The 22372-nt window shown below is 40.6% G+C and overlaps 1 protein-coding gene across 1 annotated transcript in view; it reads left to right on the top strand.

The window, feature by feature from the left end:
• Nucleotides 1–22372, top strand: part of LOC139737420 (extracellular matrix protein 3-like) — a 187138-nt gene that overhangs the window by 151914 nt on the left and 12852 nt on the right. Inside the window, exons 7-12 of the mRNA XM_071648094.1 lie at nt 2053–2202; nt 7389–7598; nt 10229–10426; nt 11099–11263; nt 11903–12085; nt 21438–21571. Coding sequence (XP_071504195.1) covers nt 2053–2202; nt 7389–7598; nt 10229–10426; nt 11099–11263; nt 11903–12085; nt 21438–21571 — 1040 coding nt within the window. The remainder of the gene's footprint in view (nt 1–2052; nt 2203–7388; nt 7599–10228; nt 10427–11098; nt 11264–11902; nt 12086–21437; nt 21572–22372) is intronic.

The following is a 22372-nucleotide window of genomic DNA, read 5'->3' as shown; positions in this document are numbered from 1 at the left end:
TCATTTCTCATTCCACATATCTGATCTCCTATATCCCCTTTTTTATTCTTCTCCTTTGTTCATTTATTGGAATGACGAATGCGTGATATATTTGCACGTCTCGCAATTGATGCAGTGAGACATAGCCTTATTTTTTTTTGGGGGGGGGGTGGTGGTAGGGTTAGTATAAAGTTAAGGAGTATCAGATAATGGGGACATTGTTGTTCCTCGCTAATAGTTTTTATTTTGTCCCGAAAGAAAGTCACAACATTTGATATGCAAATGTTTGATTCACAGTCCTGTTTAAATGACTTGCAATGAACCGCATATGAAAGTCTATGAAAGCCTCATTCATCAAAATGATATAGAAAGAAACAGGCACATTATGTACTCATAAATTTGCAGAAATGAAGGTAAAGAAGGATAGAAAAATTCTTCACTTTGTATGCAACTAACAAAATATGTAAGCTGTGTACAGATGAGAAAGGAAAAAAAAAACCAGAAAAATGTAGTCATATGGAGCGGGACTTTGATTAATGAGTTGTGGCATTAACTTCAATGTCGAGGGAAATGATTTGTACGCTGGGGAAATGATGATTATTTAAGGACATGCCGCCGATTAATCTCTTTTGACTTTGACACTAACCATATCCTCCCCTTGATCAAACGAGGTTTCCAAGAGCCCTCTAAGAACTGCTTTCCCACAAATATACAAGGCAAAAAACAAAAACGGGTACATATGTAAAACCGTTCTGCTAATGAGGAAAGGGTAGATAGTATCCATGTCGGAAATGAATTCATTAACACAAATTCTTGCCTGTGATCTGCCAAAGGAGGCATGAGATCAAGATTATCAGAAGGAAAAAAACAAAAAAACAAGCAAACAAAAAGTGATAATAAAAAATGTATTTCTCCTGTCCACTCAGAACCTGTCAGCTCTGATTCCTGGCCAAGATGTGACCAAGACATACAGTAGATTGGAAACTTAAGTGGCAGAAGCATTTGGTGTAAACTTTGGAATCATCTACCCCAAACTAGCATCTGAGTAACCACACATTCTTTTGTTATTTCCTTCCTTCCCCATTTTATCAGAGATAATGAATGTTGTGAGAGGTTCCGTAGGTGTTCCTTGTTTGTCTTTATGAATTCCTCTCGATGATTCATGGTGATTCATGGCGATGCATCACCCTTTTGCACAACATCCAAAGAATTCCTTCCAGTTTTAGATAGCAGTAGTTTTTTGTTTTCTCTTCATAGAAAGAGTGAAAAGGTAAACAAATCTGTAATAGAAAAAAAAAAGGGAATCCATTAAGGGTTGCACAGAGTTCATTTAGGCGTCGAGGGGAGACACAGAACTGGCGCGCCAAGACAATGGTGGATTTACTTGCTTGGCCGACCATGGATCCACTAGGATGCTAAGTCTTCTGGCTCGCTTCCGATCATCGCGGCCCAGAAACATCCCCTGTTAAGTCCATCTCCCATGAAAGGGTGTGACCTTGTGCGGATTAGTCTGGATGTAAATGTTTATCGTAGAGCAAAAAGGGGAAAACAAAACAGTGCTCAGTCTGTTTTGGGACTTAGCTATTTGTCTCCCAAATGTTTTCATTGTGGTGCATCCTTACATAGAGATAAAACAGGTAGAGCGCATCTTTTGGAGCTTCCAACTTTACATCACTACATAAGTTCAGACGAGACATTCACTGGCATATTGAAATGTATATCACACTAGGGCAATTGAAACATATCGGTATATAAATACAATTATACCTGTACGTATTTATGCATGTTTGTGTTTCTGAGTGAATATATATATATACTTATGTGCATATATCTATGTTTGATTGATGATTTGTGTTAATTTTTGTATTTCATTACCTAAATTCAGGTAAACTGATGATAAATGTATATAAAGAAATAATACTGGTAGCTGCCTCAATCACTGCTAGTGCCATGCATGAAATATGCATGAAAAAGAAAAGCAAAATCCAATTAATTAAAAGCAAGAAACTTAATCAAATACTTGTCATTGTCATTACTGAATATTTTTTCTTTTGTCCATCCATACGTGCACAGTTCCCTCATTCTACTTCGCTGAGCCTGAGTACAAGGTTGATGAGAACCAGCCGTACATCGAGGTCCAGGTCCACCGGACTGGAACAGACATCTCCAAGATGGCAAGCATCACCGTGCAGTCCCGCGCCTCCAACCCAGTCTCAGCCGTCGGTGAGTTTGCATGTCGTGGTTCCAGGGAAGCGGGGTCGACCGACGCTCGATCACAATCTGTTTTGTGGATCACACCAGCTCTGGCTTTCAGTCACATTTGGTTCTGCTTTGTTTTTTTCCTTCCTCTATCTCAACTAACATACATTCATTCAATGCTTGTACAGATGTCAGTAAGACAGCCCCTCCCCTCCTATTGACATTCTATAAAAGTTGCAATCGATAACATTTGGATGAAATAGATTGATCACAAAAATATGTACATTGTAGCCAAGCTGTGTTTGAATCTTTAATGCTCTAAAACACAATACTTATAATAATCCTTTGCAATAAGACCACAGTGAAAATAACAGCCACAAAACCCAACAGACAAGATGGCCCTGGCATTCAGTGTTAGTGTACAGAGCATTCAGCGAACATTTTTAGAAGTACTGACATATGAGAGTCGTCACTCCCTGAGCAAGTTTGATTACATTGACATGGTCCTGTCTGACTTTCAGGAAATGGTATGACTCAAAGCCAGAATGGCATAAGGAAGGGGAAAAAAAAATCACACAATGTATCTACCCAAAAATTCCCTCCCCACCCCCCCCCCCCCTACATAAAGGGATATTGCTGCCAAACAGTAATGTGCTCCCAGGTTACATCTGCTGCGAGCATGGTGCCTGAATTGAAATAGATATCCCTTTGGTTTGGACTCTGAGGCATCACAGTCTGTTGTGCAAATTGCTCCCTGCATGTCCAACACGTGAACGGAATTTTGACTCATCATACGGAAGGTGGCAAAGAGATAGTGATGTGATGGGACCATTAATAATGTACACAAGGAAGATGATGAAAATATGCAGCACGTAAAACTGGGAGGGGTGAAGCAAAGTAAGTGGAAGCTAAAATAACAAAGCAAGGAGGTGATAATAATAATAGCTACCAGCAAATCAAATTTGTTTTATTGTGCTATGGTTGGTACAAGACAATAATGCAAATTAATAAGATAATGGCCATAGGAGCCAGTGAGTTTCCCTGTGAAAAGGAACAAAAAGGACAAACAAAAGAATAAGGGAAGAAATGCAAAATATGTAGAATAGGAAAAGACGGAAAAGAAGAAATGATGAAAGTGCACAAGAGTGGGCGGAAAAAATAAGAGAAGAGAATTGTCTCTATCTCCATCATCAGTGATATATCTTGATGTAACACAGCTTGTCATTTTAATGTTAGAAAGTGATGACCCCCCCCCCCCCCATCCTATTTTAGGGAGACACTCCCTTCCATAGCTTCCTCGGAGCATCCTTTGACCTAAATCTTAACCCCACACTCTCCACTCCATCCTTATCCGACCGATGTCATGAAAGTCAACTCAGATCATGCATGTGTTGAGTAGAAAAAGGAGACACACTGTCACAGAACTAGAAACCCCCCCCCAAAAAAAAAAAAAAAAAAGAAAAGAAGAAAACTGAAGACTTCATGCGGTTACACTTCAGAGTAATCATGACAGCGTAGTGATGAAGAGAATCACAGTGACGCTAACTTTGTTTTTCGTTTCGGGGAATGGGGGGAGGGGTGTGATGTGACCCTATCAATTACTAGAAAGTGGCTTCACAATCTGCCTTTCTGGAAGGCCACCCAACCAGGGACGAGTGTGGCTTAGTGAATTTGAAAGCTATCGTTTGCTAAAACAGTGGCCGTAGTATTGGTAGTTATCTAGTATAATGAGGTATCAGTGTAAAGTGTGCACTTTCGTTTTGTACTCATGCTATGTAGAAAGCTCAGGCATTAGTACATGATGATGTAGTAGAGTGCACGAATCAAACATCCCAAATGCTTGTTGCAAAGAGAAAAAGTGGGTCTGGTTTGCAGAGACTAAGTATGCGAGCAGACATGGGGCTGTTCACCAGTTTCACATCTAGTTCAGATCCTGTGGGGATAATGATGCCCCCCCCCCTCCTTTTATTCCACCTGTATGTTGAAAAGAGCCCCTTTCACTGTGCCTCTCTATCCTTGAACCCCCTTCTACATACAACTTTCTCTCTCGGGGTCATCAATGGGGAAAATCCAGAAACCTTTAACAAAAAAATGAGCCTGCGTAGTTTCAAACATTGCCATGCTTCACCATACACCTCCATACATTAATAGACAGTAGAACATTTTTGTCGTTGCCATGCCCTGTATTCCTCTAATGTTGTAGTCCCCCTTATTATTATCTTCCTTTATTCTCCTGCTCACTCTTTTCTCCCCAGCCTTTCTCTCTATCTGTCGATCATGTATCTATAAATATATTTCACTTCCATTCTATCTTTCTTTCTATTTCTTTCTCTATCTACTCACTTGTCTTTCCATCTGTGTATGTATATGTCTGTCTATGCATTGATATATCTATCACATTATATGTTTATCTGTGTATGTATATGTCTATCTATTGGTATAATTATCTATCACCTTACTCGTCTGTCTCTCTATCTATTCATATGTTTATCTTATCTATTTTCATCTCTCTCTATCTCATGCTCTATCCATCTTCAATAACATGGCTGCATTGTTTCACATCCAATTGTCCCGTTAGGTACTTCACAATATGCAATTGAAACGTTGGACACGTTCAGACTAGCCGGGATGAGAGCGTGATAACAGGCTATGATATCGAACATTGACTCATTGCCTGTAACGGCTTCACTAGCCAAAGAGTCGGCCAACTTTGTCGGGACAGCTTTCGAGGGGGGAAAACCCTCTAAATCTGCATGCAGGCTTCCAAAATTTTGTCACTTCTCTCTGTCAACTGAAAGAAGGATGTAGTGGAGGGGGAAAAAGAGAGATAGGGAAGGGAGGGGGGGGGGGGGTAAATACTCTCAGACAAAATTTGCTTGTCTGAAAGGATAAAGAAATCTTTAGTCTCTTGGAATCAGCCTCACAGGAATGAGATTTCCTGCCTTGATTTCACAGGATTCCGTGCTAAGGCCCAATCCTTTGTTTTTCCTCATGAGAAATGGGGATTAGATAGAGATTCCAAAGGGGGGTGAACTCCCAGTAACTAAAGTCTCAAGCGGAATCACTCCTTTTTTGTCTTAGTTTCTCATTTTCCATCCCAAACCAAGAACACACACCTAACACAAGCCACATTTTTTCTCTGTTCTCTCCTCCCCATTTCTCTCTTTTTCTCTCGAACATTCTTCTCTAAAGTCTTGCCTTCAAGTGGCAGTTGCTACATACTCGTGGTTTTTCCCCAGGATACCAGAACAACATGTGTAATTGCAGTTTGACAGTCTCTTGCCCAAGCCAATTAGAACTATTTCATGAAGTCTTCCTAGTAGCTTTTGACCCTTATCAGAATCTAGGTTTCGAAGAAAATCTGGAATGAAATGAAATGAAAGGAACTGAATTAGTGGCATCCTGGTGCAATCAGCAGAAGGAAATATATATATAGGGAGAAAGATATTAAGAAGCCACATTCTGTCACCACTTTGCTGCTCTTCTGCATCTTTTTAAATCTGGTTTTCTTCTTCATCTGACTACCAATTAACTTTGTATTTCCAATTGTATTACATCACTAATCAACCATTCCTTAGCTACTGAACAAATCAGCTCTGCATTACTAACTCATTATGTACAGAACAAACTAACATGTACCGTCTTTTTCTTCCTTATCTGACCAAGTTTGCCTCTGGGGAAGGGGCCAGCTGGTAAAGCACTTGTTTCATGTTATGTCGTGAGCCAAGTGTGTGATCATTCCATGTATATTGCAATGTTTATAATGCATGCATTTGTCATTGCCTGTTCCTCATGTGCATCTATATTTCTCTGTGAATTCAATGTGAAAATTATCAGCTTAATGTGTTGGTAAAAGTGTTTTCAAGATCCCATCCTCCAGTATTGCCTTCTTTTTATGATAATCATGCTGGAACATCACTATGCCAGAAAACCATTGGAACTAGACAGATTTGTGCGCTTAACTGTGAGCATCTCGCATTCCCACCCACACCCAAATGTTGCCTGCCGAAATCACACCTGACGGCAAATGTGTCTATGATATGAATTTTGACACATGCCTTCTGTTATTCCTCCTAGCTCCATGCACATCAGAGAGATTGATAGGCATGTGTCAACATGGGGTTGATTCATCATTATCAGAATGGTGCATCTGTCTGACAAAAGAGACCCTGGCAAACGATGAATAGTCAGTGAACCTCATCCTATCGCCGAGCACATAGTCACCCCAAGTTCTTAGACACCTGTTTGGTGAATTTTGGCTACCACCTGAGATTTCACAAGTGAATGCTTGGTCCGTGTTGGTGATTGGGAGTAATTATCATCCCTTGTTTATGTGCTTGTTTAAAAATGGAGTGTCTGTTGCGGATCATTGTTCGAGAAAAGAGGCCACCGAGAGATGCAGAGCCCACAACCTGTTCTGAGAAATTAGATTAAATGCAATTGCTTGTTTGCCTTCCCAATTATGATATTATTTTATCATACTATGTAATCTTTTATGCATGGATGTCACTTTTGTGTTCAAGTCTCAAAATTTGATGTGTTATGGAAGTGTCATAGATGTTATTCTCTTTTAAAAAAAGAAAAATGAAGCAAAAAGAGCAGAGACCCCAAACTGTCATAGCAATTGGTTTTAGAGGGAACATGCATGCACACCTGTGTTGACCTAATTTGCTGTTGTGTAAACAGGACTGTGGTTTGTCTGCCTCGTGCTTTTTCAACTTTCCCAATCTGACCAACATTTGTTACTCTTGTTTTGGTCTGTCCATATTGACTCTGTGTGCTGCAATCAACTTGTGCCCAGGGAAGTAATGTAACAGTTGAGAAAACTATGAAAAACGTGTAAAAACATGGGAAAGATAACTTTGAATCTTCCTTAACCCCCTGCCTGTCAGGCAACTCTGTCTAGATATCCAGAGCACCCTAACTAATAAATGAATCCCATTGCATTCAAAAGAATAGTGTGTGAATATCCATGAATTCTTACTCAGTGACAAGGAAGTTTGCTGGTGAGAAAAGTTTACATGACACTATGAAAATCAGAATGGAAATCTACTCCACACAGATTGACAAAAAACAACAACAATAAACAAACTAGAGTGAAAAAATGAATATCTTTATGTGATGTACATAATGTGCAAGTGCAATGAGTGGTTTGAAACCTGGGATTGTAATGTGTGTCCCTCCACTTCCTTTCCCCATTCCCTTCCCAGCCAATGAGGACTATGCAGGCATCAGCCGCAACCTGGACTTCGCTCCCGGCGTCAACCTCCAGACCGTCCGCGTCTACATCATCGACGACCGCGGCCAACCACGCCTTGAGGGGCCCGAGACCTTCGAGCTGGTCCTTAGCATGCCCATGAACGGAGTGCTCGGCACACCATCTAGAACTGTCGTCACCATCAACGACACCGTCTCCGACTGTAAGTCTCTGCCCGACCGTTCTAATGTTACCTACATTGTAGATACATGTATACGATGAAAGGTTGATCTTGTGTAGAAGACAGTGCAAACTGAGTTTACCCATACAGTGTACTATCAAGTGAGACCAAGTGAAAGCAAAAATATGTGTGTTCAAGCGATCACAGTGCCCTTTCTCAAAGCCATTCTGTTGAAAAAACAAAAACACAAAAAACTGCAGTGCTTAGTTGTAGACATCCTGTACAAAATTTTGTAAGAAAAGTAAAATTGGTGCCCTACCCCACAGACTCATAATGGTACAGTCTGATATCTAGACTGATTCATTTTTGCATTCCTCCTTTATACAATCAGTACCAATTCAGAACCTGATGATGTCTCAGGGGTTCCCCCCCCCCCCCCCCCCCCCCAATGTGGAAGTCTAGTGCCAATGGTCATCTCAGATAGATATAGGCCTTAGGCAATATCCCAAACACCATAGCAACTGAAGATTTATTTTGGTCAATCACCTTACTGATTTAATTTGCAGAGTGCTTCCTCTGGTCAGTGAGAAAGTAAATTTGTCTTTTTCCTTTGAGCCAGAAACAATTTCCCCAAATTGTGGAGGAAAATCGGCTGAAAAGTCCACAAATTACATTACAGAAAGTCAATGGCTGAAATGAGAATTAGCAGTTTACTTGGCAGCAGGTGCAATGATAGTGTAGGTTTTCAGACCCCAAGTTCTCGTTGTTTACCATGATCACTTTTTCAGAAGTAAGACGGAAATCCCAAACTTTGCTGGCAAAAGACAAAAAAAAATCAGTATGTGTGTTAAGATGAGAGAGTAGGATATCAGATTGGTTTTGATGCTCATGGTGACTCAGTTATAGAGGAAGTAATCTGGATATCATGTTCTTTTGAAAGTGAAGGGGCGGAATTGGATCGAAGCGATCCGAAACTGGGTCTGGTGTGAAAGGCAATACGCTTGCAGGGGGGAGGTGTGGGAGGTTTTAGGGTGCCACTTTGTGTGTGAAGCAGTCCCCGGTTGACTGGCTGTAACACTCATGAACCAAGTGAAAGTGCAGTGGACTTGGGATTTACAGTCTGCTACCACAACATGTCACTAAAATCATGTCTCTCAGACATGGCCAAGATTATCGAGTGTGTCTGATGCAAAGTGGCCTCCATAGGGATTTCTGTAATTCTTCCTTGATGGAAAGAAAAAAAGGAAGGATGTTTTAATTTGCTACAAAAAAATGAAATGATTTAAGAAGTCAGCCTTAAATCCATTCTGAAAAAAAAAAATCATTGTCATGTCAAATTTGTTTATTGTTCACTATGAGACATTATTGAGTGTCGTTTCAAATTAGGGTACCATCAAAAATTCAATGCATGCCAGCAGTGAAACATGCTTTCATTCTTGATTCTTGAGATCGAACTGAAGAAAGTTTCTCCACATGATGCTACAATGTACACACTGTCACATGACGGGAAGTACGGGAAAAAGAGAACAAGCAAAAGAACAGAGTACTGTACTGACAGACTATAAAGGCAATTGACAAGCGATGCAGCGAGAGGTGTTGCATGATTTTGATCAGGACAGTTGTGGCACTAGAGCAAAGTACAACTGGTCCAAAACTCTCCAAGGTATTGGCTGCACCTGTGGGACAGAGTTGAACAGCCGATCCCCAGGGCATGGGTATTGCCAATTTGCAACCAGCGATGGGGGAAGGTGGGGGAGGGCAGGAAGAGGAGATTCAGTATGTGTGTTGCTGTTTACAGCTCTCTATTTCGACTGTAGGATCTTACACCACAGTTCCAGACTGGAGTCCAATGAAAGAAATCATCAGAAGTTTCGGGAATGACATGATATTAGTCCAATGCACTTAGAAACGAGCTGCCACCTATCACCTTCTTTGTGAGGAGTTTGATCCATTGATGACTTCCCTCTCTTTACGTGTCATCGTAAAATTTGAGCAGTCCCTGGCAGTTATGGCAGAGATGTTAGCTGCCAAGCATGATGTAATGAAAAACAGAAACATCAGAGCTGTTACGACACAACCATTACCACCCCTCCCCCCTCCACCCAAAAAAAGAAAAAGACTGGAAAGTTGTGGAATCATTTCATAAATCATGTCATGATGCGACAAGTTGTTCATCTAAAATCTATGATCTTGGCTGAACGAGATGAGATGTGAAAAAAAAAAATGTTTGTGTGAATTGGTACTGCTTTGTGTTTATACAGAAATAATCTGGGAGAAAGTAACTAAAAGGACAGATGATTTTGCATGGATATTGTATAATTTTGCAATGTGAAGATCGCCCTGGGGTGAGAAATTCTGAATCTTGCACAAGTTTTGTAGTTACATCAGACCATGTTATATGGCCTGGAAAAAAAAAATGTTTGTGTGAATCAATACTTTTTTTTTTCTGCAGAAATAATCTGGAAGAAAGTAACAAAGTGGGCAGGTGATTTTTGCAAGGGTATCCTATAGTTTTGCAACGTGAAGATTGCCCGGGGGTGAGAAATTCTGGATATTGCATGAATTTTCGAGTTACATTAGACCATGTTATGGCCTCACAAGGTCCAATGAAATTATGACGTCATCATCCATTCATCGATATTGCCGTCTCTCTTTGCATCTTTATCGCACAGTGCCCAAGGTCGAGTTCCGACATCCGACGTACGAGGTCAACGAGAACGACAACACCATCACGGCGGAGATCGTGCGGACGGGAGACCTGTCCATCGAGAGCACAGTGCGGTGCTACACCCGCCAGGGTTCGGCCCAGGTGATGATGGACTATGACGAGAGACCCAACACCGAGACCTCCATCATAACTTTCCTCCCAGGTGAGTGAGAAGAGAGAGATATTATCCACCCTGACTGAAGGAGAAGCTACTGGACGAAAAACAAACAAACAAACATACATACATACAAGCAAACAAAACCCAAAATGGATCAAATTAGTCAGTGATAATATCTTCTTTGAGGTGAAAAGCTTTGCATCGAACCTCCTTGTGGTTTTCCCAAACTTTAACACATTTTTTCCACCCAAAGGAAACAGTTTTAAGTAGTGGTAGATAAAGAGGACAGTTAACACAATGCTTGCTGGATCCAGTTGTGCCATGTGTTAAATAAGTGGGACATTGGCACATCTTAGTAAGGAAAGGTTAAGTTTTGTCCCCGTAACACAAAGGCAAAGCACTTTTTATGTTTGAATCAGTGTCCAAAATCAAAGCATTTTTAATCTTATCACCTTTACGGAGCTTGAGTTGTGGGATTGTTTCGATGAGGGAAGATTTTCATGATGTAACCAGGTTTTAGTTTGTTAAGAATACACAACATAACAGTGATGATAAAATTTTAGCATAATTGTTTACTTTCCCTGACAGATACTCCCTAGTAAACTGACAAATTCAAAGTAATGGAAAGAAAAGAATGAAAAATATCATATCTTATTGTGTTGTTTTAACACATAAAGGCTGAGTCTCATCCGTGTTTTCCACTCATCGAAATTTCAGGTGAACGAACCAAGACTTGCACTGTTCTCCTCATGGACGACAACCTCTTCGAGCCCGACGAATCCTTCCGCCTTGTCCTGGGATCCCCGCGCACCGCTTCGGGTGTGCCCGCTGTCATCGGCGAACAGAACGTGACCGTCGTCACCGTCCACGATGTCGGAGATGGTAAGTGGAGCAAACACCTGACCCTGGATCTTATCTCTTGACCAGGCAGCCCCTAATATCTCTATGAATCAGTGAGTGACCGCTGACCGCACACTGACCACAATATTTCCACTCACTTGTGGCAGCACCATGCTATTCTTCCAGTGTAAAGAAAAAAGAAAAAAGAAAGTTGCAAACAGTCATTATGAAAAATACCACCAATGCAAATCCAAGCTTAGGTCAGTTATTCTTTTTTACACCATTGTCATAGTGACTCACCGGAGGTTTGAATGAACTGCAACTGACCTCAAACCATGATATCTAGACTTAAAGGGACACACACTGTTTAGTTCATGTCTAGACATGTCTCTTAAGATGATTGATATCCTCTTTTTAAAAAAACGTTTTAGGGAAGTTCATTTTATGTTTTCTTATTTTTATTTTTGATAGTCAAGTCAAAGTGCTGAAAATCATAGTATTGTGTTCCGTGGACAAATCTTTCTTTTTCCACCATTTTGTGATTATGCAGTTTACTTTGTGTTTGTCTTTCATTGTTTGTCAATGTACAAGAGTAAAAAAGAATTACAAGTTTAATAGGACTTCAACATTGAAAATCTGAATAAATGTGTAAATATATGTACATTTGCTCCTCCACCTCAGCACCAATCATCAAGTTCCCGGAGACCAAGTTCAGCATCGACGAGCCCACCGACTTGGACGAAGTGGTCACGGTCAGCATCCCCGTCATTCGCATGGGCGACACCTCGCAGACCTCGCTGGTGCGCGTCTTCACCAAGGACGGCTCTGCCAGGAGCGGCATCGACTACAACCCCCTCTCACAAGGTGCGTGAATGAGTGCAGTTTGTACCTACGGGATGCCATTTTGCAGAAGATGTTGCCATGGTGACAGCACTAGGTGTTACAAGAACTGCATACCATTCTAGTCCTTGAAACAAAATCCTTGTGTGTGAGAAAGTCTCTTTTTTTTTGGGGGGGGGGGGAGGGTTGAGGGGAAGGATAGATGGGTGGTCATAGTTTAGTTTAGAGGATGATAGAACCTTCCTGAACAAATGAAGAGAGTCACCTATTAGTACTACCGGAATAATACCAAATTGCATTCAAGTTGTGAAACTGTCCACATTGAGAGGTTACAGTATTTTAAAGGCATTGTTTACTATTTGTAAATGAAACAAAAACGAAGCTTTAGTGCTTCAAAATAGTTCTAAAATGTGAGTTAGGGATAGAAGCAACCAATGTAAAAATTTTAGTCAGGATGATCAATGATAAATATTGCTAAATATACAAAATGTGAACAACAGTTATAATAAAAGTATTTCTAGACTAAACCGTCTACAGTTACGGTTTAGTGAGAAAAATAGTGATATCTCCTTATATTTTAGGTTTTATTGCAAAATGTTTATATGGTAGGATGTTTTGTGATACAACTGACCTACACAAATGCATCAAATGTGATAACTCTAACATTTTTAAAATCACTGCTCCCAATGGTAAACTGTACCTTCAACAAAAGAAAAGATAGTTGTTTACCAAATATTTATCACACATTACTCTCATTTAAAAGTTTATCAAATAGTGATATAAATGTATGCGCAGATTCCTGATGTTAGATAAATATCAATTCATTTGTATGTTCAAGTATTAGAGAGACTAAATCTTGTTGAAAGGCAGAACATTGAGGAAGGGAAGAGGAAGAATCAATTTTTCCCGAACACTTGTAATTAATCACATCCTCACATGTCAGACGACAACATTTTGGAATCTCCAAGCTAAGATGTGATCACTTTTCTTGGTATCGACTGGAAAAAAAACAGAAAAAAAATTGCAGCTTCTCAAAATCAAGGTTGACAGGAGAAAAAAAAAATGAGGTGATGATTTCTGGCTACGTCCCAAAATTCCTTGACTTTTCTCATGGGATGAGTGAGGACTTAAAAACACTAAAAAGGCTTTGATGGATCATCATCAACCACTGAAGGTACTGAAACTTATTGCAAGGACTTTGATGGTGAAAAGTGGAAGAAATTCGGTTTGTGACCCCAGCCAGAGTCGTGAGGTCATACCTGACGCTCTTCCCGGGTCAAGTTGCCGAGCCATTTCCTGTCTGGCGAATTGAGCGCTTTCTTGCGCATATGCGTAGAGGTGCGTCATTGCGTTTGGCAGGTGCCTGATGCGAGTCATTGTTTCAGGTAGCTTAAGACCAAAACAGGTGCGCAAGTCTCCCCAGTACATGAAGCCACAGGGATGCTTAAAGGGGGGTTTCACCCTTTTCACATTCGCCACACATCCCACCCCTAATTTACAGAATTTAAAAAGGTAGCTCGTATTTAATCTAGTTAATATTATATCTACTTGTAGCTCATTCTCGATGGGAGGAAAGATGCATGCCAACAAATTAGTGCAGGTTCATGCTACAGCTAACTGGCATGTTATATTTGTGGAAGGTTAACAGATTATCTCACCATCACTTCTGAGAGGAAACAAAAGAAAAACCAACAAACAAATACTTAACATTATCTGAACTACTGCAATATTCCGATAAAACAGATAAACTCAGATACCTTTGTGTTATGTCACAGTGAAGGGGGAGTGAGAATGTCAAGGTATTATATATGTATGTGTTTTTCATTACTAATGAGAAAAACATTGGTAGTATTTCAGTGGTAATAGTGGTAGTAGTGACAGTAGTAGAAGTATAGTAGTAGTAGATGAAGTTGTCATATAATATATCGTCAGTTGAGAATGATAAGAGCGTTAAGTTGCCATTAAACCCATAGTGTACAAGACAACTTAACACCCGTCTCATTCTCAACAGACGATATGTTCTAGGATTTTTGTGATGATTGCTATTGTGATTAACATCATTAATTTGCTCAGCATTTCAAATCACAAATAGTAATTTCTAATTGAGGTTTCACGTTAAAACTTTCAAATTACATACAATTAAAACAAAATTGATTCTGATTTCATCATCATAATCACATGCAGATGCAATAGTAAGAACTTTCCTGAGGGGAATATGTAATTCACTTGATTGGCGTATCCTTCATTCTCACAACATAAAAACTTATAGTATGTCACTTTAAAAAAAAAAGAATTAAAAAAAGGAAATGCCAAACCATTGCTGTGCAAAGTGTTCATGTTGCTGGAAGCAGGAATGCTCTTGACTTGCAGCCTCTCCTTCTTGCTTTGCAATGTTGATAAGGCAAAGAGGCATAAATAGACCTGGGGATCAGATAAGATGCTTGCTTTTTGTACAAGAGGAAGCACACTACCTATATAGCACAGATCTCTCCCTGTTGTCAACCTCGCTACCGGACAGAGACTAGTCAGTGCCCCTTTTCTGTAGGTCTGAGCTTTAACCTATTGTTTTTGCCAGTCGTAGATGCAAAGTTGCAAAGTCACAACTTTCAAAACTGCCATATTAACTTTGAGGGTGCATTCACCGCAAGGTACTGGGTTTTATTGTCCGATAAAGTATGCAATACCTCTCTCCTCATTATCTTTAATACAAACGGATGAAAAAAAATACAAATCAAGAGGAGGTAAAGGAAAAAGGAGGAAAATGTTTCAATGTTCAAGAGTCGATCCCATGAGAGACGGTTCCCTGTCAGTCATTCTCAGACCCCAACTAACAGACACTGACTCATGTCCCCGAAACTCCCCAAGTGAGAGCCACAATCTCTCCACACCCATAGTTTTGGAGTCGGCCGAGGGGGGAGGGTGAGCAACCAAATAATTCCAGGCCCAACCCCTCTTCGATATTCCCCCTTCCTCTATTCTTCAAATTCCGTTTCCTCTTTGGCTTCTCAAATTTCCATCGTGGGATGTTGTGTTGTGGGACCAGACTTCACCTCCCAAGGCTTTTCATACAGCTCCCAGTCCTCGTTATCTTCAGAGAGAGGGAGGAAAGAAAAAAAACAACAACAACACCCCAAGAAACAAAAGATCCTTCCTTTCCTGTTCTTTGAGAACATATTAAGGGCTTAGATTTGCCTCAAGAAATAAAGTAAAATTCCACCCTAGCCCTGTGTCTGTATCTGATTTTCACTGTGAGCTATAATCTACCCAGTGACTTATATCTGAGCTAGAGCTTGCAGTTTATCTCCAGGGGTAATATAGTGTATTTCTCATCCAAAATGATTTCCTCACCACACCTCTCAAATCACGTCTAAGTTCCCAATCTCTCTCTCTCTCTCTCTCTCTATCTATTTGTTTCTGTCCCTCAACATCCCCAAGTTTCCATTTCCGGACCATTTTCATCTTCGGTGTCCTGTCAGCTACCTCACCGCTTCGAGACATTTATCCATCATTCTCATTTCTTAGCTTGCCTCTTGGATAAGCGGAAACTAAACAATACAAAACCGCTATGATATCATTGAAACTGTGAGAAAAAAAAAATCAGACTTTTAAGACACTTGCTCCTTTTAGCTTGATGCAGACATCGCAGAAAAAAGAGACTTTACTCTTGAGATGAGTATCAGGTCAGGGCTGGTGGGTGGGGTGGTTGTGGCACTGACTGAGTCAAACTCATTTGGCTAGAAATCATAATTGTTCATCCTGATTAGTTGCCAAAATACACACGTACACGTGCACACAAAAACACGAAATAAAGAGCAAAAGAAAGCTAGCAAGCAAACAAAATTGGCCCAGGGCTCTTCCAGCTCGTGTCCCTGCAGCCTAGCTACACTTTTTGGGTGTCTTTCTCCCCCCCCCCCTTGAAAAAAAAAAACACTCCACCCCCCCCCCCATCTCATTCTTTGTTGTTTTAAGGATTGATTTCTGAGAAGCGGTGAGATGATTGTGACAAATGAGTTGGCTTAGCGTGGCGTCTAGACAAGGGAGTAGGAAATTAGGAGCTGGGGAGCTCATGACCTGGGCTGAAGCATGCCGCAAGCAAATTTCACCAGGGGTAAAATCTGTAGGGTTGTGTTCGTCAGTATGTTCCAAAGTGAACATTTCTTCCTCCCTCCTGGAAACTCTTGTATGAAAGTATGCCCCCAGCATTCTTTCAGTTACATTACATGATAAACCCATGAAGGAAAAACTCAATCCCCTCCTCCTCCCACACACACCCCCATGATGAAAAGTTCTTTTGAATCATGTAATGGTGGTCTGATTGCTTGTCTACGAAGGGAAACGGATCATTTCTCTTAAAGAAGCTATTCGTGGGAAGTCGCTCAGAATGAGAACTTCATCTTTATTATTTGTAGATCATATGATTGGGATAGTTGGAGTTTATAACTTGCATTATTACACTTTTGTGGCCCTTTAGGTACAGCAAACATTGAATGAAGAACTGGCCATTTTGATCACATCTTGCCATATGTTTACAGAGAATAGCTATTTGAAAACAAAAAGAAAGTATTAAGATGATTGGGATAGTTCGGAGTTTATAACTTGCATTATTACACTTTTGTGGCCCTTTAGGTACAGCAAACATTGAATGAAGAACTGGCCATTTTGATCACATCTTGCCATATGTTTACAGAGAATAGCTATTTGAAAACAAAAAGAAAGTATTAAGATGATTGGGATAGTTCGGAGTTTATAACTTGCATTATTACACTTTTGTGGCCCTTTAGGTACAGCAAACATTGAATGAAGAACTGGCCATTTTGATCACATCTTGCCATATGTTTACAGAGAATAGCTATTTGAAAACAAAAAGAAAGTATTAAGCATTTAGATAAACACAGAGCACATTGTAAAGCAATAAATGATTCTCATGGCTGGTACATTATTGGGTGACAGATGATATTTTATCTGGCTAAGACATCTGGCTAAAATTACAGTAGTAAGAAAAAAAAAGATACAGCAAGTGACAAGTGAAGTAATCGGGCAGAAAATCTTTGGTATAGATTTCTTTTATGTATCCTGCCTCCCACAGATTGGAATGGTACATTAGTTTCAAAGCTGACATAATTAATGACAACATTTATCCAAGATTTAGAGGACTAGAGAAAGGAAACCAAATGAGGGAGAAAATTCCAGTGTGCAGGCAAATGTGACTAATGGATGAGAATGCCTTGAAAGATTAGCAGGGGATGGGTAGGGATTCGGTCATGAAGGGCTCGCGGCAAGGGAAGGCGAGGCAAGGCGGCGCGGTGGTTCAAATCTTCAAGAGTAGCAGAAACGCACACACATGAATGTCTTGTCTGGGTTTATGTCGTAGGGCATCCTTTTCCCCCCAATGATAAAGCAGGAGTGATTGTTACACACACACACACACACACACACACACACACACACACACACACACACACACACACACACACACACACACTCACACACACACACAGCTATGTCTTTCATTACCTTGTCCTCTAGAGGCATTCATGGTCTGCTGGCTACAAACGCCTATTATCCCAACAAAACCTCTCCTTATTTTGGCATAATAAAAAGGAGAAAATATAATTAGACCCAGATGGATAGAGGGAAAAAAAAAGATTGCTCCAGTAGAACGTCCTCCAATATTTAGTTCAAGGTAATACCGGTAGATTGTTGGGTAGCTGTAATAATCATATCTCTCAATCAGCAACATATCACTCCCCGCCCTCCCCCCAAGGTCACTTGAGGTCACAACCCCAACAATAAAGACTGAGCTGTACTGGACAGTGAAGGTGGCAGATTGTGCAGCTTTTCACATGGAGAATATTCATAGTGAAGTTTAAATGGGCTAAACGTCCTTTCGTGCATATTTGAGTAAAATGTTTTATTTAGGCTGTGTAGAGGATAAAAATAGAATGGGTATGCTGAAAAAAAATTATGAAAAAAAAAAATAGTTATTAAAATATGTTTTAGGGAAATGTCTGCTGCTACGATATCCAAAGTTTGCCAGAATGTCCGTTCCCTCCCTGTAGTGCCTGAATCTTTTATAACAGAAAGCTTGCAACCCTATCCAACCAGTATTCCTGGCAGCATGGACCAACTTGTCTGTTAGTCCTCTGCATCCATGACTGCTATCAGTAAAATCATGCGAGTCAAAATATTTGTGTCCAGTTCAAATCTTTGCTCATGACAATTGTTCAAGGGGGGGGATGGGGAGAAGGAGATTAGAATCAGATTACATTTCCCTTCTAATAAAAAGCAAATTGATGATGTTTTCCTTTCTCAACCGCCGGCATTTAACTTGCCCGACTGAACGTTTCCTGTGCTTGAAATCGACCGTGACGAGAGGGCCAGAAGAAGGGGGTGAAAGAAAAAAAAGAGAATAATAGGATCCGTCACCACGTGGGCCAAGAGCGGAAAAACAGACCCAGATTTTTTGACGACGAAATCATTGGCGCTGGCTGCACGGTCGGTTGGTTCGGTTTGCCGGCCGCGGCTGCCGGCGCGATGCAAATTGATCGAATCACAGTGGCCATTCCTGCAGACCTGACCGGGTTAGGAGAGTTTATGACTTCCGTCAGCACGCCCGTTAGAGGCCTGACACGGTTATTTGCCGTAGAAGAATATGGCGGAGAGGAAACATAATTTCCCTGTGGCATCAGGGAGTTGAAACACTATAGAGTAATGTGACAAGCATCAAACTTTATCATACCCTACCAATCAGACCTTAAAAAGTATTTTAACAACACCAATAACTTTCCTATTTAAATACATTTTAAAGTAAGAAAGTAGTTCATTTTTTGGATTGTTATATTTTTGTATAATTTTGGTTATGGTGAAAATATTGTGTGAGACTATTTCATAAAGCCATACTGCTGTCTTTTATGATCTATATACACTGGGAACAAAAAAATGAAAATAAAAAGGGAGAAATATCAGAACATGCTGGTTGCCCTCCCAGTACAAATGAAGGGACTTGTAGTGTTGAGATTCATGAAATAGTGTTTGACTTCAGGAAAAATGAATTATACAGGGTCTGGTCTAGTTGTTAGTCCCATCCCTGCATCAAGCGAATATTTTGCCTCGAGTCCAGACTTCTGCAATCTGTCCATCCTCAGCTTTCGTAAGTGACAAGGGAAAGTAATAGAAACTAAACCATGTGAGCTGTGATCCGTAGATGGGGTCTTCACCATAAATCATCTGTCGAGTTATTTTCCCCCGCAAGTTTCGATTCCTAATCCTTCCTGGAAGTTTTGCCTTCCAAGTTTTTATCCTGGCATGGGGGAGAGGGGAGGAGGTTCAGATTGGGGAAGTGGTCATTTGAGCAGTAGAGGTGACGGCACTAGCACATCAAACTCAGGAACTGTGAAGGAGTTATTTACGCATACTTTCAAATTAAAGAGTCGCCAGTTTGTTTGAAATCAAAAGCGCTTCTCTCATCATATTTTACGAGCTTCAGATAATTTTGGGGGCATGGATGTAGGTGTTCCAGATTCAAGAGAGAAAGAAAGCGATAACACAGTTTGGAAGAACACATAGCAGTTTGTAGTTTTTGGTCGAAGATTGGGTGCAAAAAAAATTCTTTTGAGGAAGTAACATCTCAAGGCTGTGTATACAAAAAATTGCCAACTTCCGGTACATGCTGCATTTCTAAAACACAACAAATCGATTTTGTTGTTGTTTTTCTTCATAATCCATAGGTGTCAGTATCAAAGTGACGTCAGGTCTTATAAGGGATTTTCTCTTCTCTTTATTTCAACACCTTGCACTTGACCTTTGATCTAATCTGTCAAAAGGGTCATAGACACTTTCTTTTATTCTCCTGGGGCTGACTACTCTTTTTAGAATGTGTGAAACTACCCCATGTCACATTTGGGACACCCCCCTCCACACACACACTCACTTGATGAAAAATCTAATGCCCTGCACGTGAGGTAGACCTTTACTAAAATCCTGCTAGAAACATAAACATATATGTTTGTATGAAAAGAGATATAAGTGAGGGATCCCACAAAAGAGATTTATTCTATGAAGACAAGTCAATAGATGCAAGGTTGGAGAGCATAAGTTTGTGGACATACTTAGAAAATAATTAGACTCTCTCTCTCAGAACCATGAAAAACATCCTTAGGTTAAAACATATATCGCTAGGCTTTACTTTGAGAAGCAGAGCTGCAGACATACAACACTTGTGATCGAGCAAGCCTATTTTAATCCCCTGCTAAGAAATGAAGCACATTTGGCTTTGTCGTGTTGGTTCCTGCGCAAACTTTCATCCATCCATCCATCCATCCATCCGTAGGTCGTTGGAGTTGGCATACTTTGTAAACACGCACTCAAGTCCCTTGTCAGCGTGACACCAAGTGACGAGATTCACCACACAGCTGAGTCTCTTGCGACCCCTTCTCTTCCATTGTCGAGCCCTAATCCCCCCACCCAAATCCCTCCCCTCCCGTCAGACTCCGCAATTTCACAAAGAGCTCTGTTTTAGAAATGTTAGGCCCTGTTCAACGGATTTGACTGTTTGCCCCCCAAAAGCTCCGATATGATACGGGGCTCATACCAGTCTCTCTGTTAACTCCAGCACAACAAGAGCTCAGATGTTGCATCAGTGTATGTCTATTCTCCCCATTTACAGTCAAGCTGTTTCTTTGTGCACTTCTCCCTTTTTATTTCTTTTTTTTTTTTGGGGGGGGGGGGAGGGTAGGGGAGTGGGAGCTATGAGGAGCTGTGAAATATATCTTTTAGTTTGGACTTTGCCCTGGCAAGTTAAAGGTCAAAGTGACCTTTATGCCTGTAGGTGATATATGGAATTTATTGTTAGTTCTTTGGGCCAAATGCATATTTGTATGTTTGACTTTGTTCTTGATGCAGTCAATAACTTTTCTATTGAAGAGTTAGGAAAAAAACTATGACATGAAAGGCATGATTTATGAGCTCTCCACCATTAAAACGACCAAAGTGCTCCCGCTGTGGTGAACTTGGACGAGTGTTTGTAGTAAGAAGGGAAATAGTGGTGGTACAAGTAACCAGAAAGAACCCAAGATTTATATTTACCCGTGACAATTTGACCTGGAAGAGGACAAAATGTCGTAAATATCCACAGGAAAGAATAGGTTACTTAGTAAATTCAGGTCATATATCGGTTTAATATACACTTTGGATCATTGCAGCTCTTGAAATAATATTGTGATTTTCATTTGTCAAAGTAGGGACAAATGTCTGCCTCTTTCTGTCATCTTTTGAGTGTTTAATTTGATGGAATTGGCTAGAATTTGCTATTATGTGATTAAATTAAGAATATGGACTAGTAAACCTTGTTTTCTGTCCTTCTCATCTGCCACTGCAGTGCTGGAGTTTGGCTTCAATGTCACCGAGCGCATCGTCGAGATCGAGATCCTCCCAGACGAAGACAGGAACGAGATGCGAGAGGCCTTCACCCTCCACATCACCCCCGACCAGATGATGATCGCAGATGTCCAGGTAAGTTCACAGATTACCATGGCAACAAACGAGTGACCACAACCCTCTCTTTCTCCATCTTTTCTCTCTCTCTGTATGTATTTATGTATGTATGTACAAATCTATCTATATACAGTGTACCTGTTTATCTGTCTGTCTGTCTATATAATATATATAGATATATGAATAGACAAATATATAGATATAGATGCATACATACGTACACACTGACCAATACACACATGATGACACATACATACACATACACATTGGAATGTTCAGTGTTATACACGTAACACTGTAGTAAACTAATGTTCATTTCAGTCTACCTATAATGTAGGCTTATTCATTTAATTGGAAGGAGGGAAGGGAATTACAGCACCTGTACCATTCAGCAAAAGGAGATAGTGTAGTCAAAAGTAGGATAAAAGGGAGATTTGGGGTGAGAGGGTAGGGTGGTGATCAAGACATTCTGTAGGGTGATCCTAAATTCTATGAGACAGCAGCTGTATTACACAACTGTCATGTGCTGTGTGATGTCTTTGATGAGCTCACAGCAGACAATACTTATTGGGAGGGGACATCAATCCCCGAACATGTGTGGAGGGGGGGGGGGGGGGGGGGGGGAGGGCAAAGGGGAAGGAGAGGGGGGCAAGGGGGAAGGGGAGGGGAGGGATGGGGGTGTCCTAACATTTTCACTTCTAGGATATCACTTCCTATTTGTAGGAGAGCTCTTTGTTTCCGCAGGGTGGCCGAATGTTGGCTGGAGTTTCAGCATTAGAGTCAATTGTGAAGACCCAGTTTGAGATATTATAAAGGCAG

Source organism: Diadema antillarum, unplaced genomic scaffold, assembly GCF_040938485.1.
Source record: "Diadema antillarum isolate AM-2024a unplaced genomic scaffold, OU_Dant_1.0 seq00000693_RagTag, whole genome shotgun sequence".
Lineage (NCBI taxonomy): Eukaryota > Metazoa > Echinodermata > Echinoidea > Diadematoida > Diadematidae > Diadema > Diadema antillarum.
This window is presented reverse-complemented; position numbering and strand designations above follow the sequence as displayed.